The sequence below is a fragment of the Phocoena sinus genome, chromosome X, assembly GCF_008692025.1.
Source record: "Phocoena sinus isolate mPhoSin1 chromosome X, mPhoSin1.pri, whole genome shotgun sequence".
Classification (NCBI taxonomy): domain Eukaryota; kingdom Metazoa; phylum Chordata; class Mammalia; order Artiodactyla; family Phocoenidae; genus Phocoena; species Phocoena sinus.
This window is the reverse complement of record NC_045784.1, coordinates 129102486-129119590: the sequence shown is the minus strand read 5'-3', so window position 1 is coordinate 129119590 and position 17105 is coordinate 129102486. Positions and strand designations below refer to the sequence as shown.

The 17105-nt window shown below is 52.7% G+C and overlaps 1 protein-coding gene and 1 pseudogene across 1 annotated transcript; one reads left to right on the top strand and one right to left on the bottom strand.

The window, feature by feature from the left end:
* Nucleotides 1-3199: 3199 nt before the first annotated feature.
* LOC116747544 lies at nt 3200-7986 on the top strand (annotated as a pseudogene).
* A 5976-nt stretch (nt 7987-13962) lies between these two features.
* PNMA5 (PNMA family member 5) lies at nt 13963-16361 on the bottom strand. The gene is made up of 2 exons (XM_032620196.1): nt 16320-16361; nt 13963-16149 (listed from the first exon to the last, which is right to left on the bottom strand). Exon 2 carries the CDS (start codon nt 16020-16022, stop codon nt 14688-14690), a length of 1335 nt encoding a protein of 444 aa, XP_032476087.1. The 5' UTR covers nt 16023-16149; nt 16320-16361; the 3' UTR covers nt 13963-14687.
* Nucleotides 16362-17105: the final 744 nt, after the last annotated feature.

Genomic DNA, 17105 nt, shown 5'->3' with positions numbered 1-17105 from the left:
TCACAAACCACTCACAGGGGAGTAAACATTGATCCAAGTCCTCAGATTCCCCTTTAATTTCTCTTTCCATTCCTCAGTCGCAGGGAGACCCCCAAGGTCAAAATCTTTATGCATTGTTCCTACTGCTGGAGCCTGTGGATCCAAGCATGTTGGCGGTTGCCTCTCCAAAGCTCCTACCTCCTCTGCGAGCATCTGACATTTAGCACTGGCACACTAGGTGTGTATGGAAGTTGTGGCTGACACTTAAACAGTTAGACTTGGTCCCGTATGAGTTTCCTATGGCTGCTCTAACAAATTACCACAAACTGGGTGGTATAAAACAACAGAAATTTATTCTATCACAGTTCTGGAGGCCAGAAATTCAAAATTATTATCACTGAGCTGAATCCAAGGTTGACAGGGCTGAGCTACTTCTGGAGGCTCTAGAGTAGAATTCTTCTTTGCCTCTTCCAGCTTCTGTTGGCTGCCAGCATTCCTTGGCTTGTGTCTGCATCACCTCAAGGTCAGCATCTTCCAATCTCTTTGTGCTGCTTCACATCACCTTCTCCTCTTCTGTGTGTGTGTGTGTGTGTGTGTGTGTGTGTGTGTGTGTGTGTGTGAGAGAGAGAGAGAGACAGAGAGAGAGACAGAGACAGAGAGAGAGATCTCCTCTGCTTCTGTCTTATAAGGACAGTTGTGATTGGATTTAAGGCCCATCCTGATAACCCAGGATAAGCTCCCCATCTCAAAATGCTCCCTTCCCCTGATATCTTCTGTTGGAAAGTTCCTGCAGATAATTGTGTAATAAATCCACACAGTAAAACAAAGTCTTGGCTTTCTGGTTGAAAAATTATTCTTGACCTTTATATACCCATCCCCCAACCTGGGAGCTAATAGCTCCTGGCCCCAAGTTTGAAGGGAAAGGGTGATGCTTACAGCCGTCAGCCACCGACAGTCCTCCATAGGAATAGTCTTAAACTTTTCATATGCTTCATAGTGTCACACTTGCAAGACAAACAACCTTCTCTCTTATTAATATAGACTTTGTCTCATGACATAATCTCAATGTCATAACATGCCATTCTTGACATAAGTTATGCAGGGGTAAAGATGGAGAAGAATAGAGCACACGAAGGGGATGCAGAGTCACACTCTGTCATCTTCAGCTCCGTGTGTAATATTGTGTCCAAAGTTTGCATGTGTACACACCAAACGATAACAGTGTTTACCTTTGAGGAAGAGAGCGAGGTTCAGGAAGGGGGTCAAAGATGGACTCTTGCTTTTCACTCAATTGTATCACCTAATATTGTAAGCACTGAATAAATGTTTTGTTTGTCTAAGTAAAAAAATAAAAGATAAATATATGTGACTTACCAATCAAGAGGGAAAACAAGACACAAGCAATACTTATAGAATGATCCCATTTAAATAAAGTAAACCAAATTTTTATATATATATATATATATATGTATATATATATATATATATATTTATATGTATGAATGTTAAAGGAATAGGCAGTGCTCCGGAAGGATGTTCACTGAGAGGTTGACAGTGTTCATCTCTGTGGAGGTAAAGGGGACAGAGGTGGGAGTGTGACTCTCAGTGTTTCTTCTCTATACTTCCCACTGTTTGCATTCTTTACAATGAAAATACAGTCAGGTAGTATGGTGGGTGATTTTATGTGTCAACTTGGCTGGGCTGTACTGCCCAGTTGCTTGGTTACACATGTCTCTAGATGTTGCTGTGAAGGTATTTTTAGATGTGATTGACATTTGAATCAGTGACTATAAATAAAGCTGATTATTTTCCATAATCTGAGTGCACTGCATCCAAAGAGTTGAAGGTCTTAAGAGAAAAGACTGAAGTCCCTCAAAGAGGAAGAAATTCTGCCTGCAGACTGCGTTCGGACTCAAGCTGTAACATTAACTCTTCCCTGGGTCTCCAGTCTACCTGCCTGCCCTGAAGAAGTCAGGTATCTATATATCTATATCTAACCTGTTTCAAACACGTACATTGGAGCTGAAAAGGCCTGGCTTGGAATTCCAGCTTCACCACTTCTAACTGTGTCCTTAACCAATTAAATTCAGCTTTATAGATTTCTACTTACTCATTGGTATAAACAAGGGAAATAATGGAAATAATCATTTGCATTACTATGAAGGTCAAACGGTACTGTGCCTGGTACATGGAACATTATCACAACTCAGCCAATGCCATTTATTGTGATTAAAAATGTTTTTCATTTTATGCTAAGAAAGCAGTAGGAAGAATTGAAGGGTTTTGAGCATGGAAGTAACATAATATGATTTGTTTTTTAAAAATAATTCTGGCTGCTCTATGAGGAATGCATAAGAAGGAGGCAAAGTGGATACAGATCAATGTAGGAGGCTACTGGACTAGTATAGGGGATATGTAGTCATAACTTGGACTACATGGTGGTAGAAGAGATGAGAACAGGTGGTAAAATTTGAGAAACATTGAAGGTGTCATGATTTTATTGATTTGACTTCTGCTTAATGGGTACGACAGGGTAGTTTTTGGCAGACAAACGCTCCTATAGAGAACAACAGGAAAATCCCATTAAAACATGACGTGTGTCCCCACCACAAAAAATAAATGATAATTATGTGATGTGACAGACATGTTAGCTAACCCTAAGGTGGTAACACATTGCAACATATAAATGTATGAAGTCAACACATTGTACGCCTTAAACTTACACAGTTATACGTCAATTATATTTCATTTTAAATGAATTTTTTAAAATAACAATAATGTAGAATAGTTGCATGAGGGTGGACCGGGACTGAATATAAGTGAGGAGGGTCAGGGGGCCCTGTACCTAAAGCTTACCTTCATGGTGGATTTGTTACCGAGTCCAAGCTCATACTATTCGGCACATGACAGGCCAATAAATGGAGACACAAGGTGTTGAGGCAAGGAACAGCGACTTTATTCAGAAGGCCAGCAGACTGAGAAGATCGCAGATTCATATCCCAAAGAACCATTTTACCCAAGTTAGAATTCAGGCTCCTTTTATACTAAAAGGGGAGGGGGTGTGGCTGGTTGTTGCAGACCTCTCGGTGCTGGCCAGACCTCAGAGAGGACGTGATAGTCTCTTGTTCTCGCAGGTGTCCAGGTAGGTCAGGTCACGGAGTTCCTGTAAACCTTCAATAAGACAAATTTTACTTGCTGTTCTATAACTTTTTCTGTCTATATGAATGAAAGTGTTATGGCTTTAACGGTTAAGCCTGGGAGGCAGAGCCTTGAGAAAAGACTATTGTATATTTCAGGCTATAGGCGATGTTCTTTTACTGATTGAAGAGACAAAGGTTCAGAGCCAGCATGACTAAGCACAGAGATTAGAGCTAAAGGAATAGATCGAATATGGAGTTAGGTTTGTTCTTCTCTGTTACAGATTCATGGGCGTTTGGTTTTCTACTATTCCTTGGACTGTTAATGTACACGATACATTATCTTTCTTTTGTATATGTGCAATATTTAATAATAATAACATTCTAAATAGCAAAAACAATTTTTAAAAATATGACGGAAAAGATCAGTTTAAACCACTGGAGACCTCCTGAAGTGATCAGAACTTAAGGGGCCACCGTGCAGGAGGAGAACCATGGAAAGGTACACTGGTATTTTGCAGCTGCTTCTCCTCTGGGGACGTTTGCCAATTCTAGGGCAGTGAAGGAGGCTGAGAATTCAGGCTTCATCCAGGTAGATGGATATATCTGGGGACCAAAAAAACAGCACAGCTTTCAGTGGTCTCACGGGCCTGGAGACACAAAATTGGAGATTTAAGGAGCCAAGATTGCAATGACAAAGAAGAGATAGAGGACTGAGTCAGAAGCTAAGGAGCTGAGCAGAAAGCCTTTCTAAGACAGAGAAGAGTTTTGTCTCATGTTAAGAAAAAGAAATAAAAGGTATTCATTATTAGAAAAGAAAACTGCTGTTATCTGAAGACAACATTTTCTGTGTAGAAAAATCTCATAGAATCTACCAAGAAAAGGCTGCTAGAAGTAATAAGTGAGTTTAGCAAGGTTGCAGGATACAGGAGGGAGGGACTTCAAAAGGGTAGGAGAAGGGCTTCCCTGGTGGCACAGTGGTTGAGAGTCCGCCTGCCACTGCAGGGGACACGGGTTTGTGCCCCGGTCCGGGAAGATCTCTTCCACGTGCCGCGGAGCGGCTGGGCCCGTGAGCCATGGCCGCTGAGCCTGCGCGTCCAGAGCCTGTGCTCCGCAACGGGAGAGGCGGCGGCGGTGAGGGGCCCGCGTACCGCAAGAAAGAAAAAAAAAAGGATATGAGAAACCTTTATCAAACTGTACACTTTAAATATGTGCATTTTAATTATACCTGAGTAAAGTCATTTAAATAAAGATTAAGTGAAAAAGGAGATGGCTGACAGGTAGAGACAGAGAAAGGCAATGCCTGAAGGCCCTGAAGAGGTTGGAAAATGACCACAGCGGGGATGCTTGAATCACTGATTATCAAGGTGGGGGCAGTTACAGGAGATGACAAAGCCTGGAAAGTGACAGCAGAAGTGGGTGGCTGAGGTAGAGGTCACTTTTGTGCCCACTGCATACTCTGTTCTTTTTGCCTGAGCACAACCTCCCTCACTCTTTGCCTGGCCAACTCCTACTCATCCTTCAGGTCTCAGCATCCATGTCCCTTCACCAAGGGCACCTCAAGTGGCGCTCCTGCCTCCATCTAACTTAAGTTCCTCTCTAACACACTCTTGTAGCAGTCTCGTAGTACTTGCCTTTCTCAAGCACTTAACATAATGATTACATATGTATTTGTGCAATTCCTCCCGCAATTCAAAGCTCCATGATGGTAGGAACCATGAGTGGTTTTGCTATCCATTGTACTTCTAGCACCTGGGGCAATGCATGGCAGAACATAGCTATATACATATTTATTGAATACATATTTATTAAATATGTAACAGGATGTTAAATGGAATGTTGCCCATCTCCTCAGGGTTTTAGCCCAAACCTGAGGACAGGAGGTGCTAAGTCCCTGCACGGTCTCCGTTCTCAACAGAAATACATCAAAATGCTTGTTATATAAATCAGCCTCAGATGGCCTCTGTGTATTGGCCCCTCACTTTTCTATTTCTTCATTGCAGGCTGAGATTCATTAGCTCAAAATCCCACTGGTGCCAAACTCCAGTTTTTACACATTAAATTATTTTTAAAATAGCCCAAGCCAGAAGATTATTAGTCAATTAGGGCCTGCCTGCCTTGCAATTCCCAGGACACCTTACCCCACATCCGCTGGTCATTGATAAGACGCCAAGCCACTGCTGCCCTTCAGAATTCTCTGACCTAGAGACTCCCTGCCGTGCTGCTGAGTGCCATCACCAGGACATTTAAGCCTCCTCTCTGATTCCTCTCCCTTAACAGTTACCTTACCCTCCTCTCCTTCTGGGTGGTGTTTCCTTAGCCCACCCATAAGCCTCTGGATGGTCTCACGCTACGGAGCACACGCAACCCAATAAAGCTTGTTGCGTGTGAGCAGCTCCCAAATCCCTCAAACAAACCCCCTACAGTGCTGAATTTACTAAAATATGGCAAAGCCACTTCAGCAAGCACCATCCCATCAATGCTATTTAAGAGAAGATAAAATATTTCGAAGGTAATTTTTAAAGGAAATTTTTAGGAGGAAAGAGTGTTTTGGCTTTTCTCCTACCTTCACCATGAAAGAAGAGGAGTACTCTCTAGCCTCAAATGAAATGTGTCAGTTCAGGTCCGCCAGGAAGCCAATATGGAGTTAGAAAGTGCAAAAGATTTACTGAGAAAGATAAAGGGGGGTAGGCAGGAAGAGCCTTCAGACCACAGTGAATGTAAGACACCTGTGGAAGGAGGGAGATGGAAGAAGGGCTGGAAGGGAGCGCCTTAGACGATGGTGCAGCTTTGAGAAAGTCTTGGCCAGCCCACTGGGAGCTCTGGTGCAAAGACGGCCCATTGAGGAGTCCCACACTGAGCAGAAATAATTCTAGTAGCCCTGCTGTGCTAAGTCGTAGACTGGGTGCTGCCTGGGAATAGCATGACCTCTGTGCAAATGCTGCAGTGGATCCTGAAAGCATTGCATCTGGGTGCTGTCAGCTGACTGCACTCCTGTCTTAAAGTGACATCTAAGCAGTGAACTTCCATAGCTGCCCCGGTCCACCCCTTGTGCCACACACATCCACTATTCCATATACATATGTTCAGGGAGCAGTTTCTCTATGGTTCCCATGTGCCTGTCTTCTTGAGTGTCCACTTAGAAGAGAGAAATTGGTGGGACACAGTACAACGCCATTGATGCAGTTGGTCTTGCAGCTGTGACAGCTACTCATTACCTCCCTCCTCCACTGCCCATTCTAGGTCTCCCTCACCCTCTGCTATCACCTCCGCAGTCTTGGTCACTTTCCTTCATCCCTGAGGTCTGAGTCCCTGGTATCCATACCCTTCTCAGGGCAGAATTGCTGCACTTGGCCATTCACAGGCACAGCTGGGCAAATGAGTACCAAGAGTCACGTAAGCACATCATCTGTGTTCCGCACATATTCCAGCTGTAAGAGCAGTTCTCCCTCTTCCTTGGTAAGTGTTGGTTACTGCTGAAATGGCGACTCTTCCTGCCTGCCGGTCTCTGGACACAGAGGACAAAAAAATGCCGGGCAGCAGTCATATCTATAAGCACCACAGGACTCTGGCTGTGTCTCCTGGTGAGCTAAGGAGATGTGACACACGATGTCCACCTAAGTAGGTCACTAGGGAAGATGGAAAGTGGGGCCACTCTGGCTTCCACCCCTCGGCTCCCAGTCCCACGTATTCTTCCTATTGGGGACACAGTGCCACATGGAGGTCTCAGATGCAGTGCATATGTTGCATTCTGGAGGATGGCACCCCATCACTGCAGAGTATCGCCTCTAAGCATGTGCTTCAGCTGGGTGATGGAATGTGTGATACCAGAGGATCCCATGCTCGTGCGCCCACTCAGACACATCCTTCAGTCTGAAGTATATCCCCTGACAGTATACCATCTTGTATGGGATGCCAGGCCTGCATTTTCGGTCCCGGCGGCAACAGGGCTGACCAGCAGTGCTCACCCTCCAGCTCTCTGTGCCTCCACTCTGTTTTCCACTCACTGAGCTGCCCGTTCTGCCACCACAACGAAACAGGCCCTCTCCTTTGCCAAGGACTTCCTGGCCAGAGGCATTGCCGCCACCATCTCCAAGATGGCTGTGGCCCCGATGGAGTGGGTAAAACTGCTGTGCAGGTACAGTACACCAGCAAGCAGATCACAGCCGACGAGCAGTACAAGGGCATCGTGGACTGCATCGTGCGCAGCCCCAAGGAGCAGGGTGTGCCGTCCTTCTGGACGGACAGCCTGGGTCATACACTACTTCCCACTCAAGTCCTTAACTCCGCCTTCAAGGATAAGTACAAGCAGATCTTCCTGGGGGCCTTGGACAAGCACACGCAGTTCTGGAATTATTTTGCTGGCAATCTGGCCTCCGGTGGGGTGGCCAGAGCCACCTCCCTCTTGCTTCGTCTACCCCCTGGATTTCACCAGAACCCACCTGGCGGCTGACTTCGGGAAATCTGACATCGAGTTCAAAGGATTAGGAGCCTGGTGAAGATCACCAGGTCTGACGGCATCCGGGGTCTACGCCAGGGCTTCAGCATCTCCGTGCGGAGCATCGTCATCTACCAGGCCACATACTTCGGCATGTACGACAGCACCAAAGTCACGCTCCTTGACTCCAAGAACATGACAGTGGTGGCCAGCATGGTCTCCTGCCCCTTCAACACCAAGTGGCGGCAGATGGATGCAGTCAGGGCACAAAGGAGCCAACATCATGTACAGGGGGACTCTTAACTGCTAGCAGAAGATCTTCAAATACGAAAGGGGCATAGCCTTCTTCAAGGGCGCCTGTCCAACGTCCTCTGCCTCATGGGTGGTGCCTTCATGCTGGTCCTGTACGATGACCTGAAGGAGGTCATCTAGGCCCCACCCCGCTGGACACACGGACCCAAGAGAACCACATAGAATACTTAACTTTTATGGACCATTGACCTTCGAGAAATTTCACCATGTTTGTGGAGAGCTGGAGGTGGCTCTGGCAAAAGGCTCATTGTGATCACGACCGTTGGCACCCTGTGTCCATGTATTGATTAGGGAGGGAGTGGAATTGTGATGTCTTCATGGGTCCACAGGTGAGGCAGCTCCTACCAGACCTAGACTTCAGGTTGTCATAGGACCAACTTCTATTTAAGTATTTATTTTAAAAAACCATGTCTCCCATTTGTACTTAAGCATTATTATCTTTGGCACAGCCACGTATTTGCAGTTATGTTCAACGTTGGGCATTCTGCTGCAAAACAATAAAACCAGGACACAGACAAACGAAAAACAAAAAACACCCTTTGTCCCTCCACCCTAACCCACGTAGGGGTTTAGATCTTCCCTCCCCCTTTTCTTTCAGGGACATCCCTAGGTGTGGCTAGAATGTAACTGCCATCCATTTCCAACTTGTATCCAAAGACCAAGCAAATCCATCCAAAAGCCAAGCTTAGGCCTTTTCCTCCTCCTTCATCTGGCTGTATGGGATCATGTGGCCATAGTGTGAGCTGAGGGAGGAGCTCTGGTATGACTGTGACGCGTAACGTGAGGGCCTGAGCTACTGCTCACAAACCTTACTCACACCTCTGTCCCTGCCCAGCCCGCATTCCAGATGCACCACTGCCATCCTACAGTGAGTTGCCATCTGATTTTGACTTGGCAGGACCCAGCTCATGATGAGAAGTTCCAGACACAGAGTCAGTTGGTGTCCCATAGTCAAGCATCTGTCTCTACCGGGGCCCAGAAACACACCAGAGGCTATTTCTAGAAAGACATAGAATCTCTGATGCTGATGGCATGACCCTCCTCCAGAACCCCAGGGGACTGAGTGGCAATTCTCTTACAGGGGCTGGCCTTGAACTTGACACTGCATCCTTGCCCATTACTGATACCTCTGACACCATGGGGTCTGTCGTATAAGATGGTCCACACGGCTACTTCCACCACAGCCTGGACCTGCTGCAGGTTTCTCTCCCGCACCCCACCTCTGCCGCAGGCTCCTCTCCTGCACCCTACCTCTGATGCAGGCGCCTCTCCTGCACCCCAACTCTGATGCAGGCGCCTCTCCTGCACCCCAACTCTGATGCAGGCGCCTCTCCTGCACCCCACCTCTGCCGCAGGCTCCTCTCCTGCACCCCACCTCTGATGCAGGTTTGTCTCCTGCACCCCAGCTCTCAGCCTTCTGTGTAACCTGATATATGGACCGCAGCAATAATCCTGGGGCCTACCAGGTGTGCTACTTTCTTCTTTGTGCTGGAGGATCCAAGACGCAATGATTCGTCTTGTACTTTGGAGGGGGCATCCTGGCATGCCTCTGATTACTGGACTCCTAAAAACTTCACTGAAATGTCAGGTCCCTGAATCTTCATAGGGTTTATCTCCCATGTTCTTGAGACGCCATGTGTCTTAGAGAGGCCTCTTACTCTTCCTGTCCAATCAGTATGATGGTGTCAGTGTAACTGATCTGATGTTCTATGGGCTGTCTAGATGATACACATCTCTTTGTACTATGTTATAAGAGAGTACAGATATGACATAGGGCAGGAGAGTTAACATGGTAGTGGACCAAATTGTAAATAAAGATGTCCACATAATTGTGAACTGCTTCTTATCCTCTTTCTTTGATTGGTTGGAATAGAAAGGAATGCACTCATCAAATCAATGGCCACGTAACATGGACCTAAGGCCTTATTCATCTGCTTGAGCGATTATACCACGTCCAGCACACAGCATCCACAACTGGAATTAATAGTTGGTGAAGCCTGGGGTATACAGTCACTCTATGGAATTCATCCAATTTCTGCAGTGAACAGACTGGCAAAGTAAATGGAGATATGATGGGGACCACCACCCCTACATCTTTCAGAGCAGCTCTAATCTCTGCCATGCTTCCTGTGATATTGTCTGTAATTGACTCTCTTGGTTGTGTGTGGGGGGTGGGGGGGCAGTTCCATAGACTTGCACATAATTTCCACCAACGTAACCTGAGAGACAGACAGACCCCCCACCCAAAATTTGCTTTGGACATGGAGACCAATGACACCACACACACACACACACACACACACACACACACACACCAAGAAGTCAAGAAATGGTTCATTACTTACAGAATCAAGGGTTCTCAAGAGAGCAGGGCAAGCCTCTCAACCAGTTGTAAAGTGACTTGTGAGAACAAAGGATAGAGAGTGGCCTGGGATTTTACCATGTGAGGGGGCGGGGCCGAGGTGAGAGTTCTCACATGTGGTCAGGGGCATACATGGTTCTAATCTCCCTCTGGTGCCAAAGGAAGGAGCACCCAGGCTTTCTTACCAGCTTGCCCAGATATCGGGCACAAGGGGAAGACTGAGGGCTAGCTGAAAAAGAAAGGCCCGATTCTACCGAGAATAAGGGATGGAGGCGGTACTCTTCCCTGAACTGCTGGTGCTATGGGAAATGGGGGCTCTTAGGACTTGAAATATAAACCTCAAAATTACCTGTGCTGTGCCTGGCCTTAATTCAGGGAGAGGTTTTGCTAGAAAGAATAAAAATCAAATAAGGCTGAAAGGCAGAACCTGACTGTGGAAAGGGAGACAACGAGAGCCACAATCATGTCACCCAGAGTGTAACAGTTGAGTTTTAGTTAAATGACACAGAGGGTCTGTCTGGCATGAATAGTAATGTTAGATGTCTACATAGAATAGAGGTGTTGGCGCACCATCATTAGCATCTGGGAGGCAGGAGGTTAGATGACAAATAGGACAGGTTAAGAGGCACCCCTCCCTTACGTTTGGACAGACTGCCAGAGCTATCAGTATGGGTCCACCAGGCTCACCAAGGCCTTAGGGGTAATAACTACCCACGAACTGGGAGCAATACATAATGTGATGAAAGCAGCACAGGTCCCGGACTTAAGAAGCCTATAGCTCTGCAACTCGGTAACCTGGACAATCCCCTCAGTCCTCTTCTACTCACTTTCGACCACAGAACAAGGAAAGGCTCCATGAACTCTGAGCTAGGAAAAGGCTCCACTGCTCTGCAGGAGGTCCCTGCCCACCCCATTCCCCTCCTTCTCCCACCTCTTAGGAAAGAGGCCCCTTCCCCACGGAGCCCCAGCGCCCAGAGCAGCATCTCCGCCCGAGGTCCCTCGTGGTTGGAGGGTCGAGCCGCCCTCCCCGCGTGTCCACAGCTCCTGGCCCCGGCCAGCTCTGAAGGCCAGCGCCCAGAGACCACCGACACCAGGGCACCCCGCCAAACAGCCCCCCGTTGGCTCCTTGCGGGCACCCAGCTCCCTCCCTCTCTCCCGCCTCCGCCGGCACTGCGGCGAGGGTGCACACGTGGTCGGGGGGCGGGGCTGCTTCAGCCGCAAGGCCGGCGAGACCACCCACGTCCTCCAGGCCAACGGGGGAAGGGCAGCAGGAGGCCAGGGTGCCCGAGACGGGCGGCCCGGCCCAATTGTGATCCTCGCGCGCCATCTAGCGGCAGGAGCGGGCACGACCGCGGGAGAAGCGACACTGAGGCCTCTCGCGCCCCCGGTAGCCATTTCGCTGTGTGGACGGTCCTGTTTCCCGATAGGCACCGGACACAAGCTCGGGGCTGCAGGAAATGGCGGCGCGCGCAGGCGCACACTCGCCGAACGCAAACGCGCACCCTCCCGGGGCACGCACGCGCAGGACCACAGGGCACGGTCTCAGGGTCAGGGAGGCTTCTCCTGGATCACTAGGGCCCCCAACCCTGGCCGATGCCCTCGGGTGGCACCGAGGGCCCCGGGGGTCCAGAGCCAGCTTCTGGTCAGGAAGGGGTCATCCCCGGGCCCCATCGCAGCCTCCCACTCACAGGACCCCAACCTCCCCCCCCCCCCCCCCGCCTCCCCCCCCCCGCCTCCTGCCTGCTCCCAGGACACAGGAGTGATGCAGGGGAGTGGGACAGGGTGGGGGCGCCCCTGCCCCTCGGGGAGCCGCCCCGCCCAGGACTTAAAGTGGAGGACAGATCTCCCTGCCTTTCTGTGCCCCCACCCAGGGCCTGAGGGCTCTGCAACTCCTGCTGGGCGGCCCTCCTTCCCTCAGCCACCCCATAGCCCCAGGTCTCCAAACGTCCCTCAGCGCCTAGACCAGGGCAGGCCGCTGTGGGCCGGCAGGGGTAGACGGATCTCAGGCAGGTGGGCAAACACCCCCCACCCCGGAATCCTGCACTGCGTTCCGGGCAGGGGCCTCTGACCTCACGCCCGGACCCTTCTGTGGCCGGCTGGTCCTTGGGAGGGCACACGTGACCTCTCTAAACCGTCTGGGTACCCCGAGCCCCACAGAGCTGCCAGGGATCCTGGAGCTTCTGGTCCTACCTGCCGTCCCTCCCCCTCCCCCTGACGCCTAACCCACTGGTTCCCGGGGACTCCCCGAGTTTCCCGGGGACCCAACCAGCCATGGCCCGTGCCCACAAGGCCCTGCTGCCCGGCTCCATCCAGCCCAGGAGACCACACGGACCCTCTTGGACCCTGCCCGGACCGTACCTCCGTGCCGACTCGGGGTGCCAGGCCACTGCTGCTGCCCCCAACCATGACCCCACCACAGCAGCCCCTTCACTCCATTGCCCACAGCAGAGGCCAGACTCAGATGAAACGTTCAGGGAAATTTATTAAACAGAAACATTGACTGAAACCACTGAACAGAGGGCATGACAACACACAGAGGAACTTCTAACGGCCACCGGAGCCCACGGGTCCCGCCCCCCCCCCCCCCCCCGGGTCCTCAAAAAGGTGCCTCCGCTACACCCCACCCGGCGGCCCTCCGTCTCCCCACAGTCTCCCTTCCTGAGGGCCCCGCGGGTGGCCTCTCGCCAGGAAGATGGGCGCCGGCCATGCCCGCTCCCCCCAGGGCAGACCCTCCATTTCTGGCCCACATGCCCGGGGCCCGGCCCTGCCCTATGGCGGCCACAGGACAGTCCCACAGCAGGGCACGCGCCACCGAGCCGGGGACGTGGAGTCCCGAGGAACAACGGGGTGGCCCAGCAGAACACAAGCCCTGGGGGGCCTCCCGTAGACCTCCTGCAGCCCCGGTCAAGGTCTTCCTTCCCAAGGTCCCAGGTGGGATCCCAGGTCCTGGGGTGGGTGCTGGCTGTGACCTTGTCCATCCCGTCCTTCCCGCCGGCTCCTGGGACTGGGCTCGGGGTCTCCACGCCGCGCAGGGCTTGGGGGAACTGCTCAGAGGAGAACACACGCACATTTCCACAACAACAGGCAGCGCTGGGCCTGAATCTATGCCCAGAAAGCACACGTCGAGCTCACGACACTGGCCCACAGAGACCAGAGCCTTGGCTGGCACGTGGCGCACCGCAGGGCTCTGCGGGGGGTCGATGGCTAGGGTGTGTGTGTTGGGGGGAGGGGAGCGGGGGCTGGGGGGTTCCTTGACACCTGGGTCCCTCTGGGGCCTACAGGGACACATTTGGGCTTGCCAGTACAGGGAGCCACCTGCCCCAGGGGATGGTGAATAGGGGTCCCCTCTCAGGAGGGAGGCCCAGGCACCTTGAGTGGCCCCTAACGACTCCCAGGCCAGTGTGGGTGGCAGCCATCTGCAGGTGCCCCTCACCTAGGCCGGGGCCGGCCACTCAGGGCTGCTCCCAGGTGGCAGGCTTTGGGGCTGGCCTTGGCATTGGCAGCTGGTGAGCTGTGGTTCTCCAGGCCAGTCCCAGGACTCCAGTGGCCATGCACAAACCTAGGGAGAACAAAACACTCCTTCCTCCCGCCAACTAATTCTCTTGGACCCTGCCCGGACCCCCTCCCCCTCCTGCCCCTCCCCCTCCCCCTCTTCTCCAAGTCTCCCTCCTCCTCCTCCTTCGGAACAAACGCTTCCCTGCACCCCCACTCACACCAAAGCCAGTTGTGGGGTACTGGGCAACCAGGTACTCAGCGCCCTGCCTGCCAAGCTGACCTGACGCTCTCGCGTGGGATCGTCTCCTCAGTGTTTGCTGTCCTTGCCCCTACTGCCCTTTCAGGCTGCAGGGGGAGGACACTTGCTCCTGCCCTCACCTGCGCAGAGGCTCCAGGGTGCTGCCTTCCCGGGGCTCCCCTCGAGCGGTGTAGATGATCCTGAAGTTGGACCCTGCGGTGTCCCTCCGGGGCATCTCCTCTCTGCGCCACAGCCCTTCCACGCCAGCGCCAGCGCCGGCTCCTTCTGACAGGGGCGGCCCCGGGGGAGGCGCCTCTAGGCCCCGCGTGGCCTGGGGGCCCATCAACACCCGTAGCTCAGAGCCCCCAGGGTGGGCGTTTGAGGGTGGCCAGAAGACAGGGCTGACGCCAGAGCCCCCGACTATACCTTCTTCAGCCTCTGCTGTGTTGGGGTCTCTGTCTGAGGCTCGGGTACGCCTCGCGCTGCGTATGGTGGCTCCCCGCTTGTGTCGCCGGTGCCTCCCTGAGCTGATGTTGGCTTGCTTGGTGGAGTCCCTAACAGCTGGTGGATGCTGAGGGGGTTGGGGCGGGGCCTCGGCCTGGCTGCCCTGCCCCTGTGCCCCAGTCAAGGCCCCCACTGTTTCTGTGGACTGCCCCTTCCCCTCGTTAAAATAGCTGTGTTGCCTGCTAGGGGAGGGGGTGCCTGGATATCTTGAGCCTATGCTTCCTAGGGCTTGGGGTGGCTCACGGCCCCAGCCCGCATCTCGTTTCCCGACGCTTCTGCTGCAGGCTGAGGCGCCTGCTTTGCCGGGGGCTGGTCCTCGGCCCTAGGACACGCTGCCTGGCTGTGGCCTTCCTCCCCAGTCTCGGGGCAGCATGGCACCTGCCTGCGCTTCAGTGGCAGGGTGGCCCCTTCCTGGACGGTCTGAGTGCTGATGTCATGGAACTGCCCTGCCCGCACCATGACCGGAGGGGCTGGGACACTGGCTTCTGCCGCTACCTGGGTGCCAGAGGCCCTGTGGCCCCCTCCTACCTGCCTCTGCCTCTCCCTGGTCACTGCCATGGCGGTCTGCCACTCCTCCTCGTCTCGAACGAGCTTCATCAACTCCAGGAAGGTGGGCGCACAGCCTCGCTGATCCAGGAGCCTGAGCTTGCCCTGGAGGCCGGTGCTCACGTGGGCCTGGGCTAGGGTGTGTTTCAGGCGAATCGCGTCTGCGCTTCTCACTGACGAGGGGCTGTGCCGCACGGCGTCCTGCAGCACGGGCTCTAACCGTAGCAAGAAGGCAGAGGCTCTCTCTCCGGGCTTCTGCAAGGTCTGGAGCAACTTAAAATATGAGGTTCTATAGTTCTCTTTATTCCCGAAGATCTGCTTCAGGGCGTCCAGGCACTGTTCCACGGTCATGGAGTCACTGGTGGCCCGGAGCATCCGCATGATGGACAGGGCGGGGCCGCGCAAGCTTTCCAGCAAACGCCGCTGCTTCTCTACCTCAGACACCCGCCACATCTGCAGCACCTCAGTCACCTGCTCCAGCCAGGCTTCAAAGCTCTCTTCGCCCGGGCCTGGGGAAGTGCTTCCCGAAAACACCTTCAGTTTTCGGTACCACATGCTTTCCTGCGGAGGCTGCAGGTCTGGTGGCCTGACTTGGGCCAAGCCTTCTGGCTGTACCTCCTCAGGGCGAGTGCTATACCCCAGGGTTTTGACCACATCTACCATCCTCCGGCCCTCAGCTTTCAGGAAGTGGTTCAGTCTGTTGATAAGTTCATCATCTGGGCTACGGGGTTTCACCACCACTTCCCAGGTACCTCCCTTTCCCGGGATCTGACTCGGCACCGTGGCATAATTGACCTGGTCGGCCAATCCAATGAGAACTGCCTTAGAGCTGTCTTCCCTTCGGAACATTCTGCCCAGCACACTGTAGGCACACAGGGGCTGTAAGCCCGCCTTCAGGGTCTCTTTAATTTCCTCTTCACTACACTCCACAGGGATGCCCACGATCAGCAGGGCCTTCCTGGGGTCCAGGTCCATGCCCTTGCACCAATCCTCCAACAGATTCACAGGCATTGCTCCCACTATCTGTGGACTGATCTAATACTAGGGGCAGTAGTCAGCTCACAGAGTTTGACCGGGACTCAGGGAATTCTGAATCAACGCCAAGTGTGGAGGCAGAATCGTTCCGGGTTTGCACAGCCTATAATGCAAATGGGGTGAGAGCACCATTAACTCCCACCCTCCCACCCCGACTAAAAGCCCACGCACTACCCCCACTTCTGGTCACAGAGATTCAGGCCCTGCTTTTCAGGGCTTCCCCAGTCATCTGCCGGAGAGGTGTCTTTAGGCCAAGCTCCCCTCCCTGCTGACCTCGGCTTGCCGTGCACTCCTCCTCAAAGTCCGAGGACTCCTCTGTGTGTACTGCAGGTGCCTGTGGTGAAAAGGTCAGCGTCAGGAGGAGGGGCCTGACAAAGCCCGCCAAACGGGAGAGGACACTGCTGTCCCACTCCCTGGCTCAGGGCTGTTCAGGCCCAGGGCACCTGGTACCCACTTCTCTGGGGCAAAGGCTGGAGGACGGAGATGTGCAGTTCCCTCCTTTCTCAGAGAATGTCTGACAAATGAGAAAGATGGTTGGAGCTCTCTCTGCACAAGGCAATGAAACTGGTGGGTGTGGAGAACGTGTGACAAGCTGCAGTGTTGCCGTGGATACTGAGAACAGCGTGGACCATGGGTTTCCATCGCAGAGGGGTGCTATGTGGTAAAGGTTAAGGAGCAACAGGGGATGTCACTGGCCTCCAACCAAAGAAGTGTCCTGTTGTCGCTGGAGGGGAGGGGACATGGGGGGTGGGCGGCAAGGATCACGTGCTGAAAAACAGTAGCCTACCGTTTCAAACCGCGTGGAAGCTAGAATCAGGGACAGAAAAGGGACCCAAAAAGGGTCTACAGTGCCACACTGCTGAAACAGACAACCCTCACCCTAGGTGTGACCCTACCCTGTAGACCCTGTAAACCCTGGCAGGCAACCCCACCCCTCCCGCTTTTTGCCAGGAAGTTACAGAAGCCTCTCCCGACATAGGTCTACGTCACAGCTGTTCACCATGCTGACTAGGGACCCACGGGCAGTGCAGATACGGGGATTCCACCCACACTCAACAC

Bases quoted from the DNA above. Each gene is read 5' to 3' on its own strand.
- PNMA5 (XM_032620196.1), bottom strand. From the start codon at position 16,022: ATGCCTGTGAATCTGTTGGAGGATTGGTGCAAGGGCATGGACCTGGAC.